At 37.5% G+C, this 21,219-nt stretch overlaps 1 protein-coding gene across 1 annotated transcript in view; it reads left to right on the top strand.

Annotated features, from left to right (window-relative positions):
- Positions 1-16,579, top strand: part of Btc (betacellulin) — a 48,203-nt gene extending 31,624 nt beyond the window's left edge. Inside the window, exons 3-6 of the mRNA XM_042678253.1 lie at positions 6,784-6,901; positions 11,720-11,866; positions 13,254-13,364; positions 15,133-16,579. Of these exons, the coding sequence (XP_042534187.1) occupies positions 6,784-6,901; positions 11,720-11,866; positions 13,254-13,362 (374 nt within the window). The 3' untranslated portion in view covers positions 13,363-13,364; positions 15,133-16,579. The remainder of the gene's footprint in view (positions 1-6,783; positions 6,902-11,719; positions 11,867-13,253; positions 13,365-15,132) is intronic.
- The last annotated feature ends 4,640 nt before the right edge of the window (positions 16,580-21,219 follow it).

Genomic DNA, 21,219 nt, shown 5'->3' with positions numbered 1-21,219 from the left:
TCCTAGCTACTCAGGAGGCTGAGACCCAGAGGATCTCAGTCCAAAGCCAACCCAGGTAGGAAAGTCTGTGAGTCTCCATCTGCAATGAACTGCTAATAGCTTCTACAAATTCTTAGCTCACTTTCTATGTACACTGGCAGATAATCACCTTAATAGTTTTCTTTTTATCTTAAAAAAAATGTTTTAGCTGGGTGCTAGTGGCTCACGCTTATAATCCTAGCTACTCAAGAGGCTGGGATCTGAAGATTGCAGTTCAAAGCCAGCCCCTGAAGGAAAGTCAATGAGACTCTTTTCTCCAATTAACCACCAGAAAACTGGAAGTGGTGCTGTGGCCCAAGTGGTAGAGCACTTGCCTTGATCTGAAAAGCTCAGGGACAGTGCCTAGGCCCAGTACAAGACCCACAACAACAAAAAAATTTTTATTTTAGACTGTAGTGCCCAATTAAAAAAATGTATTATCTGTAACACCCATCCACCTTGGAGTTTGTATTTTGTCCTGGCCAACTGGTGGATGTCATTTTCTTAGGATTTTTTTTTTTCTGCTTTTCTCATTCCCAGGGAATTCCTTCAATTTGTAGAATTGTAGAATTTGTAGAATTCTTTCCCAATGGAAAGAATAAAATATGAGGAAAAAAAAAGCAATTAACTTTTAGCACTCCCCAGGATTGTGGGAATTTTACTGTTTATTACATTTTTGATACCATTCATGATTTATTAACACACATTAACTGTCTAAAGGTATTTGATTGTGATAGTTATGTTGTAATAGTTACATATATGTAATATATATCATATAATAAAACTAAGGAAGAGAGAAAGTTAAGAAATAGTATATATAATAGTATATATAATACTTCTCTATTACTCACCCCTCCTTAGCCTCTTTCTCACTCCTCCATCAACTGCTTCTTAGAGTCCCTCTTTTGTAGTAATGGCATATTATTGTTATTATTATATTTAGATTCCACACATGAACTTGAGTGAAAAATTTCTTTCAGAGATTGGCATATCTCACTATGACAATCTCCAGTTACTTCCATTTTCTTGCATATGACATGTTTTCATTCTCTTTTATGGCTGAATAATAACCTACTGTATCTATATCTATATTTATATGTATATCTACATCTATCTGTCCACATGATATTTTCTTATCCAGCAATTGGTTGTTGGGTAACTAGGCTGATTTCCAACCACTCCATTATAAATAGTACAGGTATCTCTCTTGATTTAAGTTCCTTTTGTTATGTGCCTATGAATAGTATAACAGGATCATATGGTAATTCTACTTTTAGTGTCCTGAGGAAACTCCGTCCTTTTGTCCATAGTGACTGCAGTAATTTACATTTGTACAGTGTCTGAGGAGTCCTTTTCTCTTCTGTATTCTTGTTCCATTTTGTTGCTTGTTTTCTGGATTATTGCCATTCTGACTGAGGTGAGATGACTGATTTGCATTTCCTTGATGGCTAACGATATTGGACCCTTTTTCTTATATTTATTAGCCATTTATACTTTTGAGAACAATCTGTTCAGATTATTTACCTATTTCCTAACTGGATTATTGGTTCTTTTACTGTGTAGTTCTTTGAGATCTGAATATTTTGAATATTAATCCTCCTTCCCTTGTGCAACTCTGGAATGTTTTTTCTCCTTCTGTGGATTGTCTCTTAATTTTGGTAATTGTTTTCTTTGAAATTTAGAAATTCAAGATCATGTCTTTCACTTTTCAAGAGAAAACAGTGGTTGGGAATAATATGTGATTAACTTTTCTTTCTTCTCAATAAATCTATTTGGAATAAGAGGGTAGTTTTTGCCATCTTCTGGCCTCTCTCATAAGGTCTCAGGATGTGTAGAAAATATTTAGCCTCACACTAGTTCAGTTTTGAGAAAACATAATTTCAACAGATGCTGGGTGGGAAACAACTTGAATTTTATGTGCAGTTTGCAAGGGAGAATGCTTGAGTTTTCTCATGTCTAGTAAAGAGAAGGAATGACCCCATCTGGCTGTTTTGTTTCAGATGTCAGTATGTGTGATTTATTTTTCTTTTGCATTTGAAAGTTCCGGAGAGAAATCACTGGCTATTTTCTGCCTGGTGGCATGAAAATGTTTTTAAGTCCAAATAATGCTGGGAATATTTAAGAACATGTTTCTTTGGCAAAGCGATCTCTTTTAGAGATCAAAACAGGATCTGGCAGCCATTTTGCTGGCATAAATATACTTTGCTTGGATGGGCCAGAGCTGATCAAATCATTGCACCCAGCAGCTGCTGGTTAATTTGCCTTTGGGAATTACCCTCTCTGTGGTGTTTGTTCAAAGTGTGGGTGAATTTAGAGGGGAATTAGCTATGTTTAGGATGCAGAGCCAAATGGATAATATTTAGAGTGAAGTAAGGATTGCAAAGCAAGAAAGACTTTCTGTGGCATTCTAGATTTGCCATTAACTCTTGCTGCTTCTTGAATTCATCTCTTTGTCTTCCATTCCCTAGTCCAGGCCCAAATCTTACTAATGTTCAACCTCAGATCTCCCTGGTTTTGCCTTGTGCCTAGCAACTTTCTTCTGCAAGCCAGTCTGCACTATTCTATTTAATGCACTGACAGGCTATTTTGCAGTCCAAAGCATTTTGCATAATTTAATTTCATTGGTTAGAACCATCTTCAGGTCGCCTTCTCACATTTGTGCTTTCTTACTTTGAGCACAGCCATCATTAGCAGCTACCCTTCATTACTCTCCCACTTCAGTTACATCTGCCCGCCCCCCACTTTTTGCATTAAGCCTTTATAGTTCTGATTATGCTTTGCTTCTGGATTTCTCCATCATTAAAGAATTTGCTTATTGACCCTAAAAGCTACATTTTCCAAAGAATTTTTCTTTGCCTACATAGGCACTTTCAGATGCGCAGACTTTCATGGTTCTAGACCAAGAACACTTTTTTTTTTATCTTTTATTTATTTATTTATTTTTTGGGTCCAATCGTGGACCTGAACTCTGGGCCTGGGCACTGTCCCTCAGCTCTTCGGCTCAAGGCTAGCGCTCTACCACTTGAGCCACAGCGCCACTTCTGGCTTTTTTCCCCTGCTTATGTGGTGCTGAGGAATTGAACCCAGGGCCTTATGTATGCAAGGCAAACGCTCCACCATTGAGCCATCTTCCCAGCCCCCAAGAACACTTTCTGAGGACTTTACTCAGTGATTCTGCTAGGAATTTCCAACTTTAATTTTTAATTTGTATCTCCAAACAACCTTTTTAGGGAGATGTTATCCTCTTCAAGTTACAGATGAGGAAACTGAGGCTCATTGAACTCAGTTAAGCTTGCTCAGTCTCACTCAGCTAGTGAAGAGCAGAAGTAAAAATTAAAAAGTAATTTCCTTCCTTCTAACTCAGTATTCTTTCCACTTTCCAGTGTACTGTGGATGTTTTGACTGATTGATTATTGCTATTGTGTATAATTTTTATTGTGTATAATTTGTTCTGCTGCACCAATTAAAATAGTTAGTTGGGTAGAGTATCTTTTATCTATTTATTATTTGATTTATTTACCCTTTATTTATTTGATGCATTTCAGTCTATGGTCATACCACCCCAGATATGGTCACTCCTTTCTGATGTCTTAAAAGGTTAACAAATCTCTTAAATCTTGTCTGTGTCTCTTAAAGGGTAAGAAAACACACAACCAATTGGAAGTTGATTAATCAGATCATTTGTCAAAATATACTTTGATACACTGTGCAGTTATTTCTAGGAGAAATTTCAAAGCTTTTGATGAGTCCCACTTACTGGCAGCCTGGGAGCAAATATCTGGCATTTGTGCACAAGCAGTCAGCCTGGGAGGAGAGCAAGTCACCAACCAAAACCAGGCCAGCCAGTTTCTCAGCAGCATTCTTCCATGCCCTGAAACTCACACAGTAGCCCTCTCTATATGGCTTTGTATCAATGGATTCATCCAAATTGAGGGTCAAAACTACTCCACAAAATATATTTGTACTGACGATAAAGTCATTTCTTGTTTTTGTCTTTTTTTGTGGGTGGGGTCCTGTCGTGGGGCCTGAACTCTGGGCCTGGGCGCTGTCATTCAGCTCTTCAGCTCAAGGCTAGCTCTCTACCACTTGAGCCACAGCACCACTTCCAGCTTTTTTCTTTTAGCTTATGTGGTGCTGAGGAATCGAACACAGGGCCTCATGCATGCAAGGCAAGCGCTCTACCACTGAGCCACCTTCCCAGCCCCGATAAAGTCATTTCTTAACATTATTTTTTTAACAATACAGGATAACATAATGTTTACATAGTATTCACATTGTGCTAGGTCTTACGAGCAATCTAGAGATTCTTTGAAGCATATGAAAGGATGTATACTTTGATATGTAACTATTACACCATTTTATATGAAACTTGAGCACACTTGGATGTTGGTATTTGCAAGGGATCCTGGAAGTGATTTGCTTTGAATACTGAAGGATGACTATACTAACATCACAGAAATTTGCAGTGTATTATTAATTTATGAAAGCAATGTATGATTATTTTTTGAATGCCTCTCTCTGGTCTCCCTATGCAATTTTATGTCCACATTTCATAGACTTAAAAGTTTAGCAATCATTTCTATTAATATAAGGATCATTTACTGTCATTAGGATGTTAGGTGTCATATCAAACCCGTGTAAAATGTTCTTCTGAAGTGAGTATTGTCTGAGCTGTCTGGCTCCACAGGTGTCTGAGTCTTACAAGCTGTTGATTATACTGCAAATGTGGAGGTTTTAACCATTGGTTGGAGCTGTGTATTAATTATTTTCTCTGGTGTAGATATCTATCAGTTGTGAATCAAGAAATGAGATAGCTGCTTAGCTAATTGTCAGTATTCAATTTTTATTTGTGACTGATGTGGAAATTGTTACACATTACTATCTGTAGTTGAAAAGGAAGGCAATCAAAAATTTGAAAGGGTAGACAAGGAATTCAGTTCAGGATTGAGATCTAGGGCACAACCCTTCCAGTGTTTTCCTTCTCCTTCAGAGGAAGAGGAAGCATCCCCGGGCATTGAGAGGCCCCAGCTCACATCGGGGCAAAGCCTAACTTCTGGGTGCACCAGGCTGATAGTAGATGGGAGACACCTGCTGAACAGCTGGCTTGAAAGGATGCCAGAGCATGATAAGCAAGAGCATGGGCTCTGGGGGAAAACTAGAGGTCTAAGTCCCCAGCTCTGTCACATCTAGCTTTGTGATCTTGGAAGGTGACTTAATCTCTATGTATTGTGCTTTGCTCATCTGTAAATTGGAAATTCGAATGGTGTTCAGCTCACAGGTTTATTATGAGCACTAAATAGAGGTGAATATAGTAGAGTATGTTATACATATGTACGACAATAGCACAATCAAATCCACCAAAATTGTTTCAGTAGGAGATGGGGTTAAGAAAAAATAAGGAGAATAACAAAATGCTGAAACAAGGACACAGGATGACCCATTGCAACGACGATGCCCACAGGACAGTATATTGCAAATGAACTTTATAAGTTTGGGTGGCGAGGGGGGGAGGGAGGGATGAGTGTGGGAAGTGGGGGAGGGAAGGGATAGTGGGACAGCAAGAGGGGAAGGGGTAACCATGATGGACAAGTCATGTACTCATTGCCTTACTCATGTAACTGTAACCCCTCTGTACACCTTAACAATTAAGAAAAACAGAAAAGTCAAAAAAGAAAGAATAATAGGGTGGACTTGATCTAAGTATATTACATGCATGTATGTAAACTCTTTTGTAACATATCACAATAAAAGGTTTGTACAATTAATTTATACAAAAATAAAAAGTAAATAGACTGGTATCTTGCACTCAGAAATGCTATATAATCTTCTCACTTCAGAAAAAATGAATAAGGAATATCTGGGATGTGGGTACTAGCAGCGGGAGGCAGGAGAACTGAGGGGCGAAGAAGGTGAATATGGTCAAAATACTTTATGTACATGTATGAACATGGACCAGCAAGGCTTGTTGGGATTAGTGTAGGAAGGGGGTAAGGGAATGAGGGAGAATGATTTAGGAGATGAGTCTCATCATGATACATTGTGTGTCCATGGAACACCCTATACAACTAATCGATGCTTATTAAAAATGTGAGGGCTAAAAGGTGGAAAAAATAACCCCAACAGCAACAAAAACAAAATAAAAACCCAAGTCCCCAAACAATCAACTGCTTTCTCTAGCATGGTTCTGATCACATTCATGGAAAAAAGTCTCCTTCACCATTTCTCTATTTCATCTTATATTATTTTGTCAGCCATGGGGCTTGAACTCAGAGCATGGATATTATTCCAGAGTTCTTTTGCTGAAGGTTAGCACTCTGCCACTTTAAGCCACAGCTCTACTTCTGGCTTTGGAATAGTTCATTAAAGATGAGAGTCTTATAAAGACTTTTCTGCCCAGGCTGGCTTTGAACCGTGATCCTCAGATCTCAATCTCCTGAGTAGCTAGGATTACAGGCATGAGCCACCAGTGCTGGACCCAATATTCTTATTTTTTACCCACTAAATGACACTTATTTCTAAGAGCTAGCTTGTGCATAAATCCTAACTATAATGTGAGACAGTCTTATCATTTTTTTCTCTCTCTAGTGCTAGGACCCTCAAAAGTCTAACTCTGACCCTAGTATGGAGAGAAAGAGACATGGGAGATTGAAGTATATTGGAATATAGTCTACAGGAAAATTGGCGGTAAAACAAGAAATGTGATTTGATTTACACATAAGCAGTTAAAGCAGTTGATGGACTGTGAACTTTTCCTCCTTTTTCCAGCGACCACCACACAATCCAGGCGGAAAGGCCACTTCTCTCGCTGTCCCAAGCAATACAGGCATTATTGCATCAAAGGGAGATGTCGTTTCGTGGTGGCAGAGCAGACACCCTCCTGCATGTAAGTGGAGCGCCCTGAGCCACTGAGCCCAGGAGTGCAGCACTGTGCCCGCCTGGAGCTTGACAGCTGGAAAGTCTGAGTTAACCATACCATCTGTCTCAATGCAGTTTCTCTTGGTGCTGCCCTAGGCCACTTGTTTAGGGCCCACTCAGCTTAGCAGCTACTTATGGAGAAACTGACGCACATTTTCTTCCCGAAATAGGAGCGTGTGACAGCCTAGCTCCACTTCCAAGCTGGGCAGAGTTCTGTTGCCTTGCGCAAGCAAAACGGATTCTGTCCAGTGCTAAAATGCTTTTCAGCTCAATCATCTCCTGGGTGGTTCACATGGAAACACATTTCTTCTGGCATGTGGAAGGTGGTTCCTGGTTAACATAAATATGAATTCCTGCCAAATTAAAAGCTACTTTTTGCAGGTATCAGTTAAGTGCAAGGAAGTCAGTTCTGCTTATAACTAGATGAACAAAACCGGTTTAGTACAGTAGGAAACTCAGAGAAAAATTGTCTTTCTTGCTCTTAGTAGCTGATAAGTCTATGTTTAATTTTATTCAGGTGCACTATACTTTTTTGCATCTTTTTTAATATTCATTTTTGTCTAAAGGAATGTCCCTGTAGAGTGCTTTTTGGGGACCTTTCCTAATAAAGAGAAGCAAGGTATTCTTTAGGTACTATTTGATTTGAAGTTCACAAAGCATTTCTGCTCTTCTGCAGTTTTTTCTGCAGTATGCATTTGTTTTTCTCTAAGGATTTCAGAACAGTTTTTCTAAACTGCTTTGTGGAAACCTTGAAGGTCTCAGAACTTGTCAAAATGTAAGTAGAATTAAATTCTTTAAAGAGAAAAAATACCTATATGGGAATAACAATAACCCCCCTGATTTGCACATTTATTATATGCTAATAAAACATGAAAAAGAGAACATGCATGCATAATGCTTAGAGGATAAGAATAACTAGTATAAAAAAGCAAAGGAAATTGTGTGTGTTTGTGTATGTATGTGTGTGTCTGTGTGTGTGTCTGTGTGAAGTAGGATAAAGCTGATTTTTTAAAAATTAAGTATTTACATGGAGGCATGTGTTGAATTTAACATATGAATGCCCTTTAACCCAGCACATCTTTCTAACTGGCTTCTAGCCACAGATTGGTGGTTCTTAATACTGCTGCCTGCTAAAATCAAAACCACAGCATGTAATCTACCTGCCTCAGACTAACACACAGCTTGGCCCATTTACTTTGAAGTGAAAACTCATTTCACTGGCTTTCTTAGCACCTCTGATCCTGGCTTTCACCTGGCTCTGCTTCTAGCTTTCACCATAGTCCCAACTATTCCTATAGAACCTTATAGTTCTTTTCATCGTTTATTATGCAAATGCCTCTCGGAGCCTGAAGAGCTTATGTCTACTGAGGGATTATGGAACAACTGAAGCATCCTTCATTTCTTCCTCTCCAGAAACACACAGGTGTGAGGTGCATGTCACCTTTCCAAATCCTAGCCACACTCCAATGAAAGTTCTTAATAAACACTAGAGCATGACTATTTCTTTGCCTGTCCCTCCTGCGGCTGTGAGTTCCTGGGGGGCAGTTTTCATGGCTTGCTCACTTTTGTACTCCAGTGGTGAGTACAGAGTCCAAAATCTAATAACTGTGAAGAAATGATTGAAAAATGAACGAAATGTGCTTTTATCATGGTCCATCTATTGCCACGTGAGACTGAAAAACCAAAACCTTAATTTGAATCAGAAATACCTTCTTCATAGAGGAATGACACAGAACCAATAGCATGTAGCAGAGAACAGGAGTGAGGGCGCAGATTTTAAAGTCAGACTGACCTAAGGTGAGATTTTATTTTCATACATTACAAGCAGTATTAATCATTGGTCAAGTTTTCCTTTCAAATGTTGAAGCTTAGGGAAAATAATAGGAATCACTTCTGATGATACCTAGCTCCAAGTAAATGTCTTTTCATTGTAACACCAAGATGAGTGGCAGATATTATTAACCTAGGACTGACCCATTAGGTGACTTGGTGAGGCATGAATTCAACCCAAACCATCTTGAGCCAGTGATATCACAATCTTGAAATACCATAAATGCCTCATTTTCTTTGAATTCAGTTTATGGGCCCTTGCTTTTACACACAAGATCAAAGTACATTTCAAATATTTCAAATCCCTTATTAATTTTCTTGCTTTTTATTTCCGTAGCACATGGAGAATTTGTTTCTAGGTACACAGTTTACATTTATGCATCAAAATTCACTTACTTGCTGGCTAATGGATGAACTTTGGAGTGAGACTGCTTGTGATTGAATCCTAGGCTTACTTACTTAACTCTCAGAACCTTTCTTCCTTCACTTGAAAAACACGGTTAACATTATTGCCTGCTTCCAAGGGTAAGACAGGGTTATGATGGAATCAGTACTTACATGTCTCTTAAAATGGTGTCTGGTGATAATTTCAGAACAGCGATCTCAAGCATTCCTCTGGAGTCCTTAAATCTTGAAACATTAATTTCAATTTTGTTTTATAAGATGTTTGTTCAATAAACTGAGCAGACTAGGATTTTGCTCCCATTGTCCCTTTTTCTCCCATAGGGAAGATAGACTCACTGAAAATTGACAAGCTGCTGATATCTATTATTTGTGGAAATGTGAACTAATATGAAAGCCATTATAAACGTGTCAAGAGTTGGCCTTCCACTGTGACTACATTTGGGTTTCAACTTGTAGGATGTATTGATTGCTTTCTGAGAAATGTAATTAAAGCATGGCTTAGCCACTGAACCCAGAGCACATAATTTTGATGAAAAAAAACACTTTTTTTTTTTTTTAAAAAAAGCAACCACAAATGGCTATGTGTTTTTATGGATATAACAATTGTTTTAAAATGCCATATTTAGTAAATTTGCTGAAAAAATAAGCTATTTGGAAGAGACTATATATATTCATCAGATTTACTTTCTTGAGGAGGCTGCAATGCTTGGTAAGAAATGTACGCATTATCCTGCCCATGTAATTGTAACCCCTCTGTACAGTATGTTCACAAATAAAATTAAATTAAATTAAAAAAAAAAGATTTACTTTCTTGACACAACTATTAAAGACATCTTCCTCTTGCATGTAATTAAAAAATGATTCCCCCCAGAGTTTCAATTGTATGTGTAACACATTTTTGATATTTCAAGATATTTCTAAACCCGATTCCTGAATTTTGACCTTGAAATGACGATGCCTAGCTATCTTGCAGGAAGCAATTCTCTCTCATTTATCCTGGGGTCCTGTTGCAATAAATGACATTAGATAGCTTTCTCCTTTGCTTGGATTGCAGCTCACCCTCAATTGAGATAGTTCTAAGCTTATTTTTTGTTTGTTTTTCTGAAACATTATGTATGTCTCAATATTAGTATTAAGGGATCTTCTTACTTGAGAAAAACAGGCTTTGTGAGAATTAACTGCCTTGGATTTCTGGTCAAATAGAAGCTGTAAAACAGCCTAGTAATAAATCAGTTCTTCAAGAAAAATGAAGTTATATAGAAATGTTTCCGGGATGAAAAATTCATCTTTTTTTGACACTTACATAATTCTGTCTGGGTGGCATCTCCTTGTGTTTGAATGTGGCTGAGATTAGGGAAAATACTTATTAATGCAAAGGTACTGATGCTTCAACAGGTAATATTGCTTCAAATGTCCTTAGACAAATTTTTATGTGCCTTTTAAGCTTCTGACACAATTCATAGAATTCTATGGGGGTAGTCTACAAAACCTTGAGCCGTAAGTTAACTATGCTGGTGTGGCTCAGGTAAGTCCTAGCTTAAACAGATTCGTAGATCTGACTGCAGATTTAGGGCATCTGCTGAGCTGAAGTATCTCCTAAAATTATATTGTTACCGATTTGAGATACTGAGGGAAATAATAGCCCTATTTAGACAGCCGCGTAGATTGGGTTTTACCATTGAAATCACACCATGGAGGCTCTCTAAGGGATGTGGCCACTTCAGAGGAAAGTGGAAGGAATGATGAACGCTTCTGGAAATGTGGCCTTCCAGAAACCAAAAAGAGAATGGCTAGGACAGGACTTGTTGGGATGTTGTTGGCAAGGTGAGAATGTAAGATTCATAGGAGAAGAACATTACCTCATTTATAAGTTCCCAAACAGTAGAACAAGAACCAAAGGACAGCTGTGGGTGGGTGGGGGAAAGAGTCAGATACTGAGTAGAATGAAAAGGAGGAAAGAAATGGGGGGGTGAGAGGAAGAGTGGAAGTCAGGGGAGGGGAGAGAGGAAGGAGATTGAAGGAGGTGGGACAGAGAGACTCTGTGGAAATAAATTACACAAATTCTACATTTGATCACTGAGTTATGGAGCTTTCACAACACTACTTCTTGATTCTGTGAAGCAATGTAATTTTTAATCAATGTATAAGAGTGCTTTGGCATACTGAAACTGTTCCTATGGCCTATGTAAAAGGGAAAAAAATTCTAGAGAGTTTTGAATTCCTTTCCATGGAGGTATTTAAGCTCTGGGAATGCTGCATAGTGAATTTTATCATCCCCCCTTTCCCAACTTTGGAGATTAAAAATTTAAAACAAATTGCAGTAAGTTGTCATTATCCTTGTTTATTGGTGTTAGACATGTTAACAATAAGCTTGGGGGATGGCTGACTTTTCAGCCAAGAATAGACAGTGAAGTTATTATGAACAGAGCAAGGACAGGTTTTTTTTCATTTCTAAGTAGATGAACTGTGGTCTTGATTAATTTCAAGTAATGAAAATAAATTTAATCTCTTTCCGAAGTGAGATTTCGCTTATCTGGTTTTGTTTTGGTAGCTGTGATGAAGGTTACACGGGAGCAAGGTGTGAGCGTGTGGACCTGTTCTATCTAAGAGGAGACAGAGGACAGATTCTGGTGATTTGTTTGATAGCAGTTATGGTTATTTTCATCATTTTGGTCATTGGTGTCTGCACATGCTGCCAGTAAGTAATTAAATTAAACTTAATTTTAAATAAACACGAGAAATTGTATCTTGCCCTTCGCTCTTTCATTTTCTTCTTTTCCCCTAGCTCCTACCTTTCCTTTTCTCTTTTGCTTCAATTTAAAGAAATTCACCTTTGAAGATTTACCATCATTGATCTTGAAGCACAATACATGATTTAAAAAATCATGTTTAATGGAAATAATTATTAGAACTTTGAACACAGTTTGTCTAAACCTATTTAGAAATGCCAATTGTTCAGCCCTAAAAGCTAGGGTATTTTGTGTTGCTTTAGTAGTTACATAAGATTTCCTTTTTCTACAATTGTGCAATCGTGCACAAGAAAATTAAAATACAGGAACAAAGACTTTTTTTTGGCTGATTACATTCAAGTAATTTATCTTATATGCAAATCATGATTACACTGTTTTTCCTATATTTTAATTATATACCACACTTAGGGATTAAAGAGTTTCTTACTTATTTTTTGAAACAGGGGGCTGAGGGCAATTCTTAATTAAGTTAGTTCCTTGTGAAACATACCATTTTTTTTATGGCAGGTTGAGAGGCATTTTGTTCAAGTGTTGTCTTCTTGTTTTGTCTTGAGTAGCTACCAGCTTTCAAAACTATTTCTGTGCTATGGTTCACATACAAAAATATGGTGGGAGAAAAACACTAGATACATAGCCTTTGATCCCCCCTCTCCCCCTACCCCCCCCCCCCCACCCCACGCCCCAGCTCTGTCATTTTGTACTTAGAGTCTTCGGACACATTTCTTAAAGTCCTCAGACTTCAATGGCATTTTCTGTAAAACAAAGGTATTAAACCAGATGATGTGTAGGATTCCTTCAAGCTATAAAATTGAAAAATGTTTGTGAGTTTAAGTACTTTATGGTAGAAAGGAATATTTATAATGCCAGGATTGAGGCAGAGCTGGGAAATGACTCATTTTATTACATTAATTTTGAACTGTACTTTCAGGAAATTGGACTGTAGTCTAGAAAAACTAACCATTTCTTCATTAATGTGCCTAGAAACTCAATTAACATATCCAGAGGTGATCATCATCCTTTCCCCAACTTCTTCTAGTGTTAATGATTCTAGTTTGTGAAATAATTTTGCTTGGAAAATTTTCTCAAGCTCACTAATCTCTAATCAAAATCAGCAGGCACATGCTTGCTATGTAGAGTACTATTGTCTACTTCCAGCCCTGTGGACTATTAGAGCTCACATTTGAGTCTACAAAAGGAGATGGGTTAAAAGAGAAGGAAAAATCATTCCAAAAAAAGCAAACTTTTTAATGGTCCAGAAATGAGATCACAGGGTCTCTTATTGAATAATTTTTGGATTTTCATGAATGTTCAGGCTCATGTTAATTTCTTTCTAAGTCCTCTTCAGAAGCATCATAGGAAAAGGAAGAAGGAAAAAGAAATGGAAACGCTGGGTAAACATTTAACCCCTACAAATGAAGACATTCAAGAGACACATATTGCCTAATGGTAAGTGTGATGAATTCGGTACATGGGAAACTGTTTGGGTGACCTTAAGCGACAAGGAGAGGCTTAATTATGTCTCACAATAATTTCTTGGAATTTGCTTATATTTTAACTTAGCATAATTATCTAAAGTACATATAAAACATCTAAAATAAATTGACTTTTTCATAAGGCCTAAGACCTAAAAGAATACTTTCTTCTGCACGTTAGTACAGAGATAGGCATTAGAAGCCTTTATGCTTGTGGTGCTTTTTTCTTCTCTATGTTTGGATATACTGAAGAGTTTTGGTTTTAAGGATTGTTGTTGTTGTTGTTGGTGGTGGTGGTGCTGGTTCTGGGGCTTGAACTCAGGACATAGGCATTGTCCTTGACTGGTTTTGTTTAAGGCTAGTGCTCTGTCACTTCAGGCACAGCTTCATTTCTGGCTTTTTGGTGGTTAATTTCCTGCCTGGGATGGCTTTGAACTGTGATCCTCAGATCTCAGCCTCCTGAGTTGCTAGGATCACAGGTGTGAGCCACTAGTGCCCAACAAATGAAGAGGTATTTTAATGAAGACACATTACACTGAAGACATAACAAGCTATAAATACCATTGTAGTAGCAGGTACATTGATTGGACAGTTCCTATATTCTAAGCTCCTTAGATGTTTTCTCAGTCAGTGGTCTGTAGGATTCTAGAAATTATCTTGAGTGAACCAATGAAGAGAATTTGAAGAAAGGACTGTGAAGGTAGGTTTAAGGGCGCATACAAAGAATGTCATGGCTCCTTGACACAAGCGTAGAGAGCTGTTGCTCTTCCTATGTTGGGCAGCCTGGATTAAGTGTTACCTTAGCATTTGAAGAGCTCTGGAGAAGCACCTGTAACCAGGCAACATTGGGTAGTGTGGAAATAGCTACTTCTAGAACTGAAATGAGGATGGGGGGAAGAAATAGTGGAGAAAAACACAAACAAAACCAATCTTTTCCCACTTTCAACTCTTCAGTACATGCTTTCTCCTAGCCAAACCCAGCCAGAAGTGGACAATAGAGTACCTAGAATGGGAACTAGAGGGAATCCCTGGAGAAAGGCTACAGCAGGGCACATAGAATGGCCTAAAAGAATCAGGCAGGGTAGAGTTGATTGTAAGAACACAAAACTTGGAACTGGCTGAAAGTAAGGTGGTATAGTGCTTCACAAGAATGGTGTTTGAGAGGTAAGGTAGATTTCACACAGAAAGGAAACAGATTATTTCTTTCCTGCTTTTCAAAGAAGTAGTTTTATCCTTGGCCAGTTCTTCTAGATCAGAAGGGAGGCCATTGTGGTCAGACCACACACTTCCTTCTTCACATTCACCATGAAAAAGTAATGACTTTCCATAGCTTTCTCTATGTACAGTCTATCCTTGCTGAGCATGGTAATATACACTTGTAATTCCAGCACGCAGAAGTCTGACACAGGAGGATCATCAGTTCAAAGCCAGCCTATGCTTCATAGCAAGGCACTGTCTCAAAACCCTCCTCCCTGCTGCAAACCAACAAAGAAATAAAAACAACTCAAGAAACTACAAAACTCTCTACTTTGCCCAAACATCCCAGTAATTCCCTAATGGAGTAGGTAGTAAATGCCTATTAATTGATTATAATAGTTTCCTAATTTATTGTAAGGACAACAACAACAAACCAAAACAGAAATACTGCTTCTGGATTTATGATGATTATGATTATGATTATTATGATTATTATTACACAGTACAGAGCTTTAAAATTTTTCTTCTTTCCTTCATTCTTTCAGGCTATTAAGGTACCTCCGGGCTGGCGGGGAGTTACAAAGTGTGCGTTACTCATTTGAAAATGGACAGAACATGCCTCAGGAAAACAGCTAGTAGAAATGAATTTTAAATATGTATTTTACTTTTGTATTTTTATTTGTAATATTAGTTTGTGGTGTTTGTTATTATTTTTAATAATAATTTTATTATAGTCTAGTTAAAAAGTACATGTGTAGGTAGCAGTCATAAGAAGGGACATTTCTACAGATTTCCTCTGAAATTGTATCACCAGGATTACATATAAAATTTAAAAAGGGGGCAGGGATTTAGAGCTTAAGGATTGAATCAATAAGAAAGCTACCATGTTCACATACTTACTATATGCTTAACTTGAAATACAGTATTTCATTTAATCTCTGTTTCCCACACAGGAAAGAATCCAAAGAATTTAGGCATACTAACCTGGATTTGGAGAATTAGGAATTGGTAGGGCTAAGATTTGCCCAAATTAAAAAATGGTGCTCATTCTTATTAGCTTCTGTTTGTGGATCTTAGCTCAGTAATAAAATCTGAGGTTTTCTACAGAACTGTGTTTTGCTAGGATTCTGAGATGTGCAGGACATTTTTCTGCAGAAACACAGAAGACAGAGACCCTGTCAGGTTTGCTGATCATATCGTGTGTTGTATGGAGTTGACTTTTATTGTTTCTTTGTTCCCTCTTGAAGTCTCAGTGATATGAGTAATATCTTACACTACTAGCACAAACAGATTTTTGCCCCAGTGCTTGGGTAATGAACAAAGACAGAAAAGTAAATGCTTGACATTCTTCACACCCTGAGTAAGTATTTATGCTCAATAAAATATAAATAATGGCCCTGGAAGAGGCTGTGAAAGGCAGTGACAGCACTGTAGACCTCAGGCAAACAGTGGTTATGACCTTACCTTCATTCATTTGATCTTAAAGCAACAGCAGCAGATCTGGTTCTCTCAGGTTGATTTTGGTACCGCAAACTCAGGATCATCCAATCTGTTACTTGAACCACTTTGTCAACTACTCTATCAGCTATACAGTGCGTTTAGTAAGGACTGCATTAACCTGAAAGTCTACATTTAGTCAATATTCCACAGAATATGGAATTTTTATACCTGAATTACGAGACTCACTTACAAAACGAAGTGACTGCACATCGTGTCTGCCAGCCAAGAAGCTTCTTTTTCAAAATATCTGTAAATTCTTCTTTACAGCGAAGAGTCCATAGTCACATTGAAATAGGAAATTCAGACAGAAAATGAGATTGTTGTAGCTTCTTCTAGCATATGTAATATCGAGTGAAACTGGGTTGGGAGGAAGTGTCTAATAGTACAAAATTTGCTTACCTATCAATTAAGAGCCAAGTTAAAAATCTGACAGTTTTCCAAATAAAATTTTTCAGACTTGATGTTCATCTGTTAAGGATCTCTGTATAACAAGATTATAAATAAATTATTCATGTTGTGTATGCCTTATTTTCAAGTGTCCTTTAACTCATTCTTGTCTTCTCTACTTTCTGTGTCTTCCTTGATACTGAAAGTTCTTGGGAAAAATGTTCATTAGATTATTTAAAAACATGAAATAATATTATTCTTGTTTCTTCTTTCCTGAATTGAAGTTGGCTGGCCAATAAAAATCTCTCCTGCCGGGTAATAGGGGAGCTCTATGTGGAGTCTTTTGAGGAAACTCCATACTACTTTCCAAAGTGGTTGAACAAGTTTACACTCCCACCAACAATGCAGTAGGGATCCCTTCTGGCCACATCCCCTCCAGCATCTGTTGTTATTAGAGTTCTTGATTATAGCCATTCTAACTGGGATGAGGTGGTATCTCAATGTTGTTTTGATTTGCATTCCTTTTATGGCTAGAAAGGTTGAGCATTTCTTCATGCGTCTATTGGCCATTCTTCTTTCCTTTTCAGAGAAGTTTCTCTTCAAGTCTTTAGCCCACTTATTTATTGGGCAGTTGTTTCTTTGAGGATTTGTTGTTAGGGGATTTAATTTTTTGAGTTCCAAGTATATTTTAGATATGAGACCCTTGTCTGTTGTATGGCTAGTGAAGATTTTCTCCCAATCCATGGAATTTCTATTGATCTTGCTAGCTATGTCCTTTGGCCATTCAGAAGCTCTGCAATTTCATGCAATCCCATTTGTCCAACCTTTCTTTGATTTGTTGTGTTTCTGGGTCTCTGTTGAGAAAATTTCAGCCTGTGCCAAGGAGACCTAAGGTTTCTCCTATTCCATCCTGTAATATTTTCAGGGTGTCTGCTTTGACTCTGATATCTTTGATCCATTTGGAGTTGATTCTGGTGCAGGGTGATATATAAGGATCTAGCTTTAGTTTTCTACAGGTGATTAACCAGTTTTGCCAGCCATTTACTGAAGAGCTCTCTTTCTTCCATTCTATTTTTTTTAGCTCCCTTATTGAAGCATTTGGGCCCAAATGATCACTGACAAGACCATACTAAAGCTACCAGCACAACTTTGTTTATTGCAGCATTATTTACCATAGCTAACATATGGAACTAACCCAGATGCCCCTAGGTAGATGAATGGATCAAGAATATGTAGTATATATACACAATGGAATTCTATGCCTCCATCAGAAAGAATGACATTGCCCCATTTGTTAGGAAATGGAAAGACTTGGAGAAAATTATATTAAGTGAAGTAAGCCAGGCCCAAAGAAACCTAGGTCCCATAGTTATTTGCAATAACTAGTATATGTCTGGGATAAGCAGAAAAGCTCAGATAAGATGATGTTAAGTGAAATGAACCCTAAGATAGGGACACAAGTGGTTTTTTTCTTTCTTGCTATTGTTTCTAACATATTTATAAGGTACCATGTGATTTTTTTGTTGCTTTGTATGTCCCTCCCCCATAGTATAACCCCTGTTTTCACTGTATTTGATGTTGGTATAATTTTGGGAGGGGAAGGGAAAAACAAATTATTTAAATAGGGATACAGATTGACCATTGCAACAATGAGATGTATAAGATGTTATGTGGATAAAGGAACTACAATTTAGGCAGGGCGTGGGGGGTTGGAGGGTGGGGGTGCAGTTGAGGAGGTGGGAGATATGGGATGGTAGGGGAAAAACAAAGAAAGAGGCAACAATGCTGGATAAGAAATGTACTCATTACCTTGCTCATGTGATTATAATCCCTCTGTACAGTATTTTCACAATAAAAAACTTATTTAAAAAAATCTCTCCTACCAATTCAAGCTTGGGAATTTTGTACTGATCTTGAAACTTTAGTGGTGTCTTTTACAACTCTGATATCAAGAAAGAATTTTCCAGACATTTGTAACTTTTCAAAATAATTGTTTTCACATACTAATGCTTGTCTATGTAAACTGTCAATGTTACCATGGAATAAAATAAATTTATTTTTAAACAAAGCATACATGTTTGTATTTGAGGATTTTCTATTAGTACCATGAATTGCTAATAAAATAAGTTTGAACACCATTACTTAAAAATAAATTGATGTTTTACAAAAAATGCTCATTAATACTTTTGAAATAGCTCATCTGGGCTATGTGCTTGCCTTAAAGCATTGGAAAGGGTGGTAGATACCTATGGGCCTTCCTGTCCAATGTTCTGGCTTTATCTCTGACTCCACTTTTAGTCCTATCTGGTTGATGTAAAGTGGGGATTTTAAAAACCAGGATACACAATTTTTCTTTCCTGCAGCCTTGATTGTCAAAACTACAGGCTCTCCAGCCTTTGGACTCCAGGATTTACACTAGCATCCATGTAGGTTCTTGGAATTTCAGCCTCAGATGGAAATTTATACCATTGACTTCTCTGGCTTGAAGTTTTTGAATGTAGGCTGGCCCATAAGGATCTCTAGCTTGCAAAAGCCTGTTAGGTGAACTCTTCCGTTATCTTTCACATTTTCCACTCCATTCTATTGCCCATGGTCAAAGCAAATGACACAGACATTGGAGTAGGATATTTGGGCCAATTAACATGTTTTTTTCGTTTGTTTTTGTTTTAACAAGATTTTCTACATAGCTCAGATAGCCTCAAACTTACAATCCTCCTGCCTTAGCCTCTTGAGTCCAAGAGACACATACACAATGCCCAGCAACAACATGTTATTTAAGTAACAACCAGCCTGAATACAAACTTTTGTAAAGAAAGTCAAAGATATACTCAGTACCCATAGCTTTTGGACCAAACTTTTCTTAAAAAGACCTTTATTTTAGTATAATCTGCTTATAACTGGCCTTAATATATTTGGAGCATTGTTAGCATTCATTCATTCAAACAAAACATTTATTAAGTACCTATTTCAATGCCAAGTATGTTAAGTGATGGAACTATACAAGTTATAAAAAAATAGTTGTGTTTAAAAAAACAACAGCAACAACCAAAAACAAACCCTGAGCCAGGAGCTGGTGGCTCATGTCTATAACCCTAGCTACTCAGAATCCTGAGATCTGAGGATCACAGTTCATAGCCAGCCCCGGCAGAAAAGTCCCTGTGAGAATCTAATCTCCAATTAACCACCCACAAACTGGAAGTGGAGCTGTGGCTCAAAGTGGTAGAGGGCTAGCCTTGAGCAAAAAGGGCTCAGGGGTAGAGCCCAGGCCCTGAGTTCAAGCCCCAGGACTGACAAAAAACAAAAGCAACATAAAACAAACCCTGACACTTCATGAGCTTATCTTTTAGTAAATCTATATTTTGATAGCATGGAATTTAAAACCAAATTTATTCAAGAAATTATGTCTCCCAAAAGGCATTGTTGTCAGTAGTTTAACCTAACTAATAATCATGAAACATGAAACTCAAAATAACCCTCACAGAGAAACCTAGCATATGGTAGGATTTGCAGATTTCCCTTGGCCCTGAGTAATTAGTAGATTTTAGTAGCAACTGTCAAGAGGACAAAAAGTATATCTATATTTCCTTGAAATAAAATTTGTGTGTGTGGGTATGTAGGGGTGGGCTGGTCATGGAGCCTGAACTGAGGGCCTGGACTCTGTCTCTGAGGTTTTTTTCTCAAGGTTAGTGCTCTACTACTTGAGCCACAGCTCTACTTGTGGAGGTTTTATGATAGTTGGAAATAAAAGTCTCATGGACTTTCCTACCTGGGCTTACTATGAACCATGATCCTCAGATCTCAGCCTCCTGAACCACTGGTACTGGGCTTAAAGTCTTTTTATGCTGTTTTTTTTCTCTGCTTGGTAAATATTGTTTCGTATGGGAGCATCTGGTCTTAAAAAAACTCTTTTATGCTTCAAAATATTTTTTTCTCTGTGAAGGAAGTTGTTCCCATGTGATCATCTCTGTCAGCCAAGCATTAGTTCCAGAACATAATGTGCAAATATTCTACCCTAGCCTGCATGCTGTTACTGACTCCTAGGATTGTGTATTTTATAATATCATCTAGTTGGCACGTCTTGAAGCTTCTCATTCTTCCCTGGACCTGTCGGTGAATGGTATTTAAAGTAGTCTGAAATTCTTTATTAAGAAAATATATAGACGATAACGCTTAAAAATAATAACCTAAAAACCAGTAATTATTCAAAGTGATACATAATTGGGATTCTTTTTGGAACTTTCCACAGGTTGGTTCTGCAGTATGTTTACTCCACATCTATGGTTAGTACTTATATTCTCAAAGAAATGTTGATCAACTATACTTTGAAGGTGAATGTTTTCTTTCCATATTTTGTTATTCTCATTGAAGTTTAAAATTCCAAACATAAATAGATGTGAAACAGAGATATTCCCAGAGGCTTAAAAATGTCCTTTGTCATTTCTCTTCAGCTTACCTAAAAGGAATCAAATAAGCAAAATTCTTCACAAGCACAGACCTCCTCCTTAATGTTGCTTACTGTAGTAAGTATAATTATTTTTTTTGCAAGATGTATGCAAAAGAAGAAAATGTTCAGACACTCTGAGATACATGCTAGATAATGATGTGCCATGGTTTGACATTTATTAAAAAGCAAAAGAAAACTTTGTGTCTTACTTGCTCTTTAAAACTGTTTTAAAAGTATTTCCAGGTGTACACTAATTGAACCTATTTCTAATATATTATTTTAAAATATTTTAGGAACCTTT

This window comes from Dipodomys spectabilis, unplaced genomic scaffold (genome assembly GCF_019054845.1).
Source record: "Dipodomys spectabilis isolate Male_0828 unplaced genomic scaffold, ASM1905484v1 ptg000043l, whole genome shotgun sequence".
Lineage (NCBI taxonomy): Eukaryota > Metazoa > Chordata > Mammalia > Rodentia > Heteromyidae > Dipodomys > Dipodomys spectabilis.
This window is presented reverse-complemented; position numbering and strand designations above follow the sequence as displayed.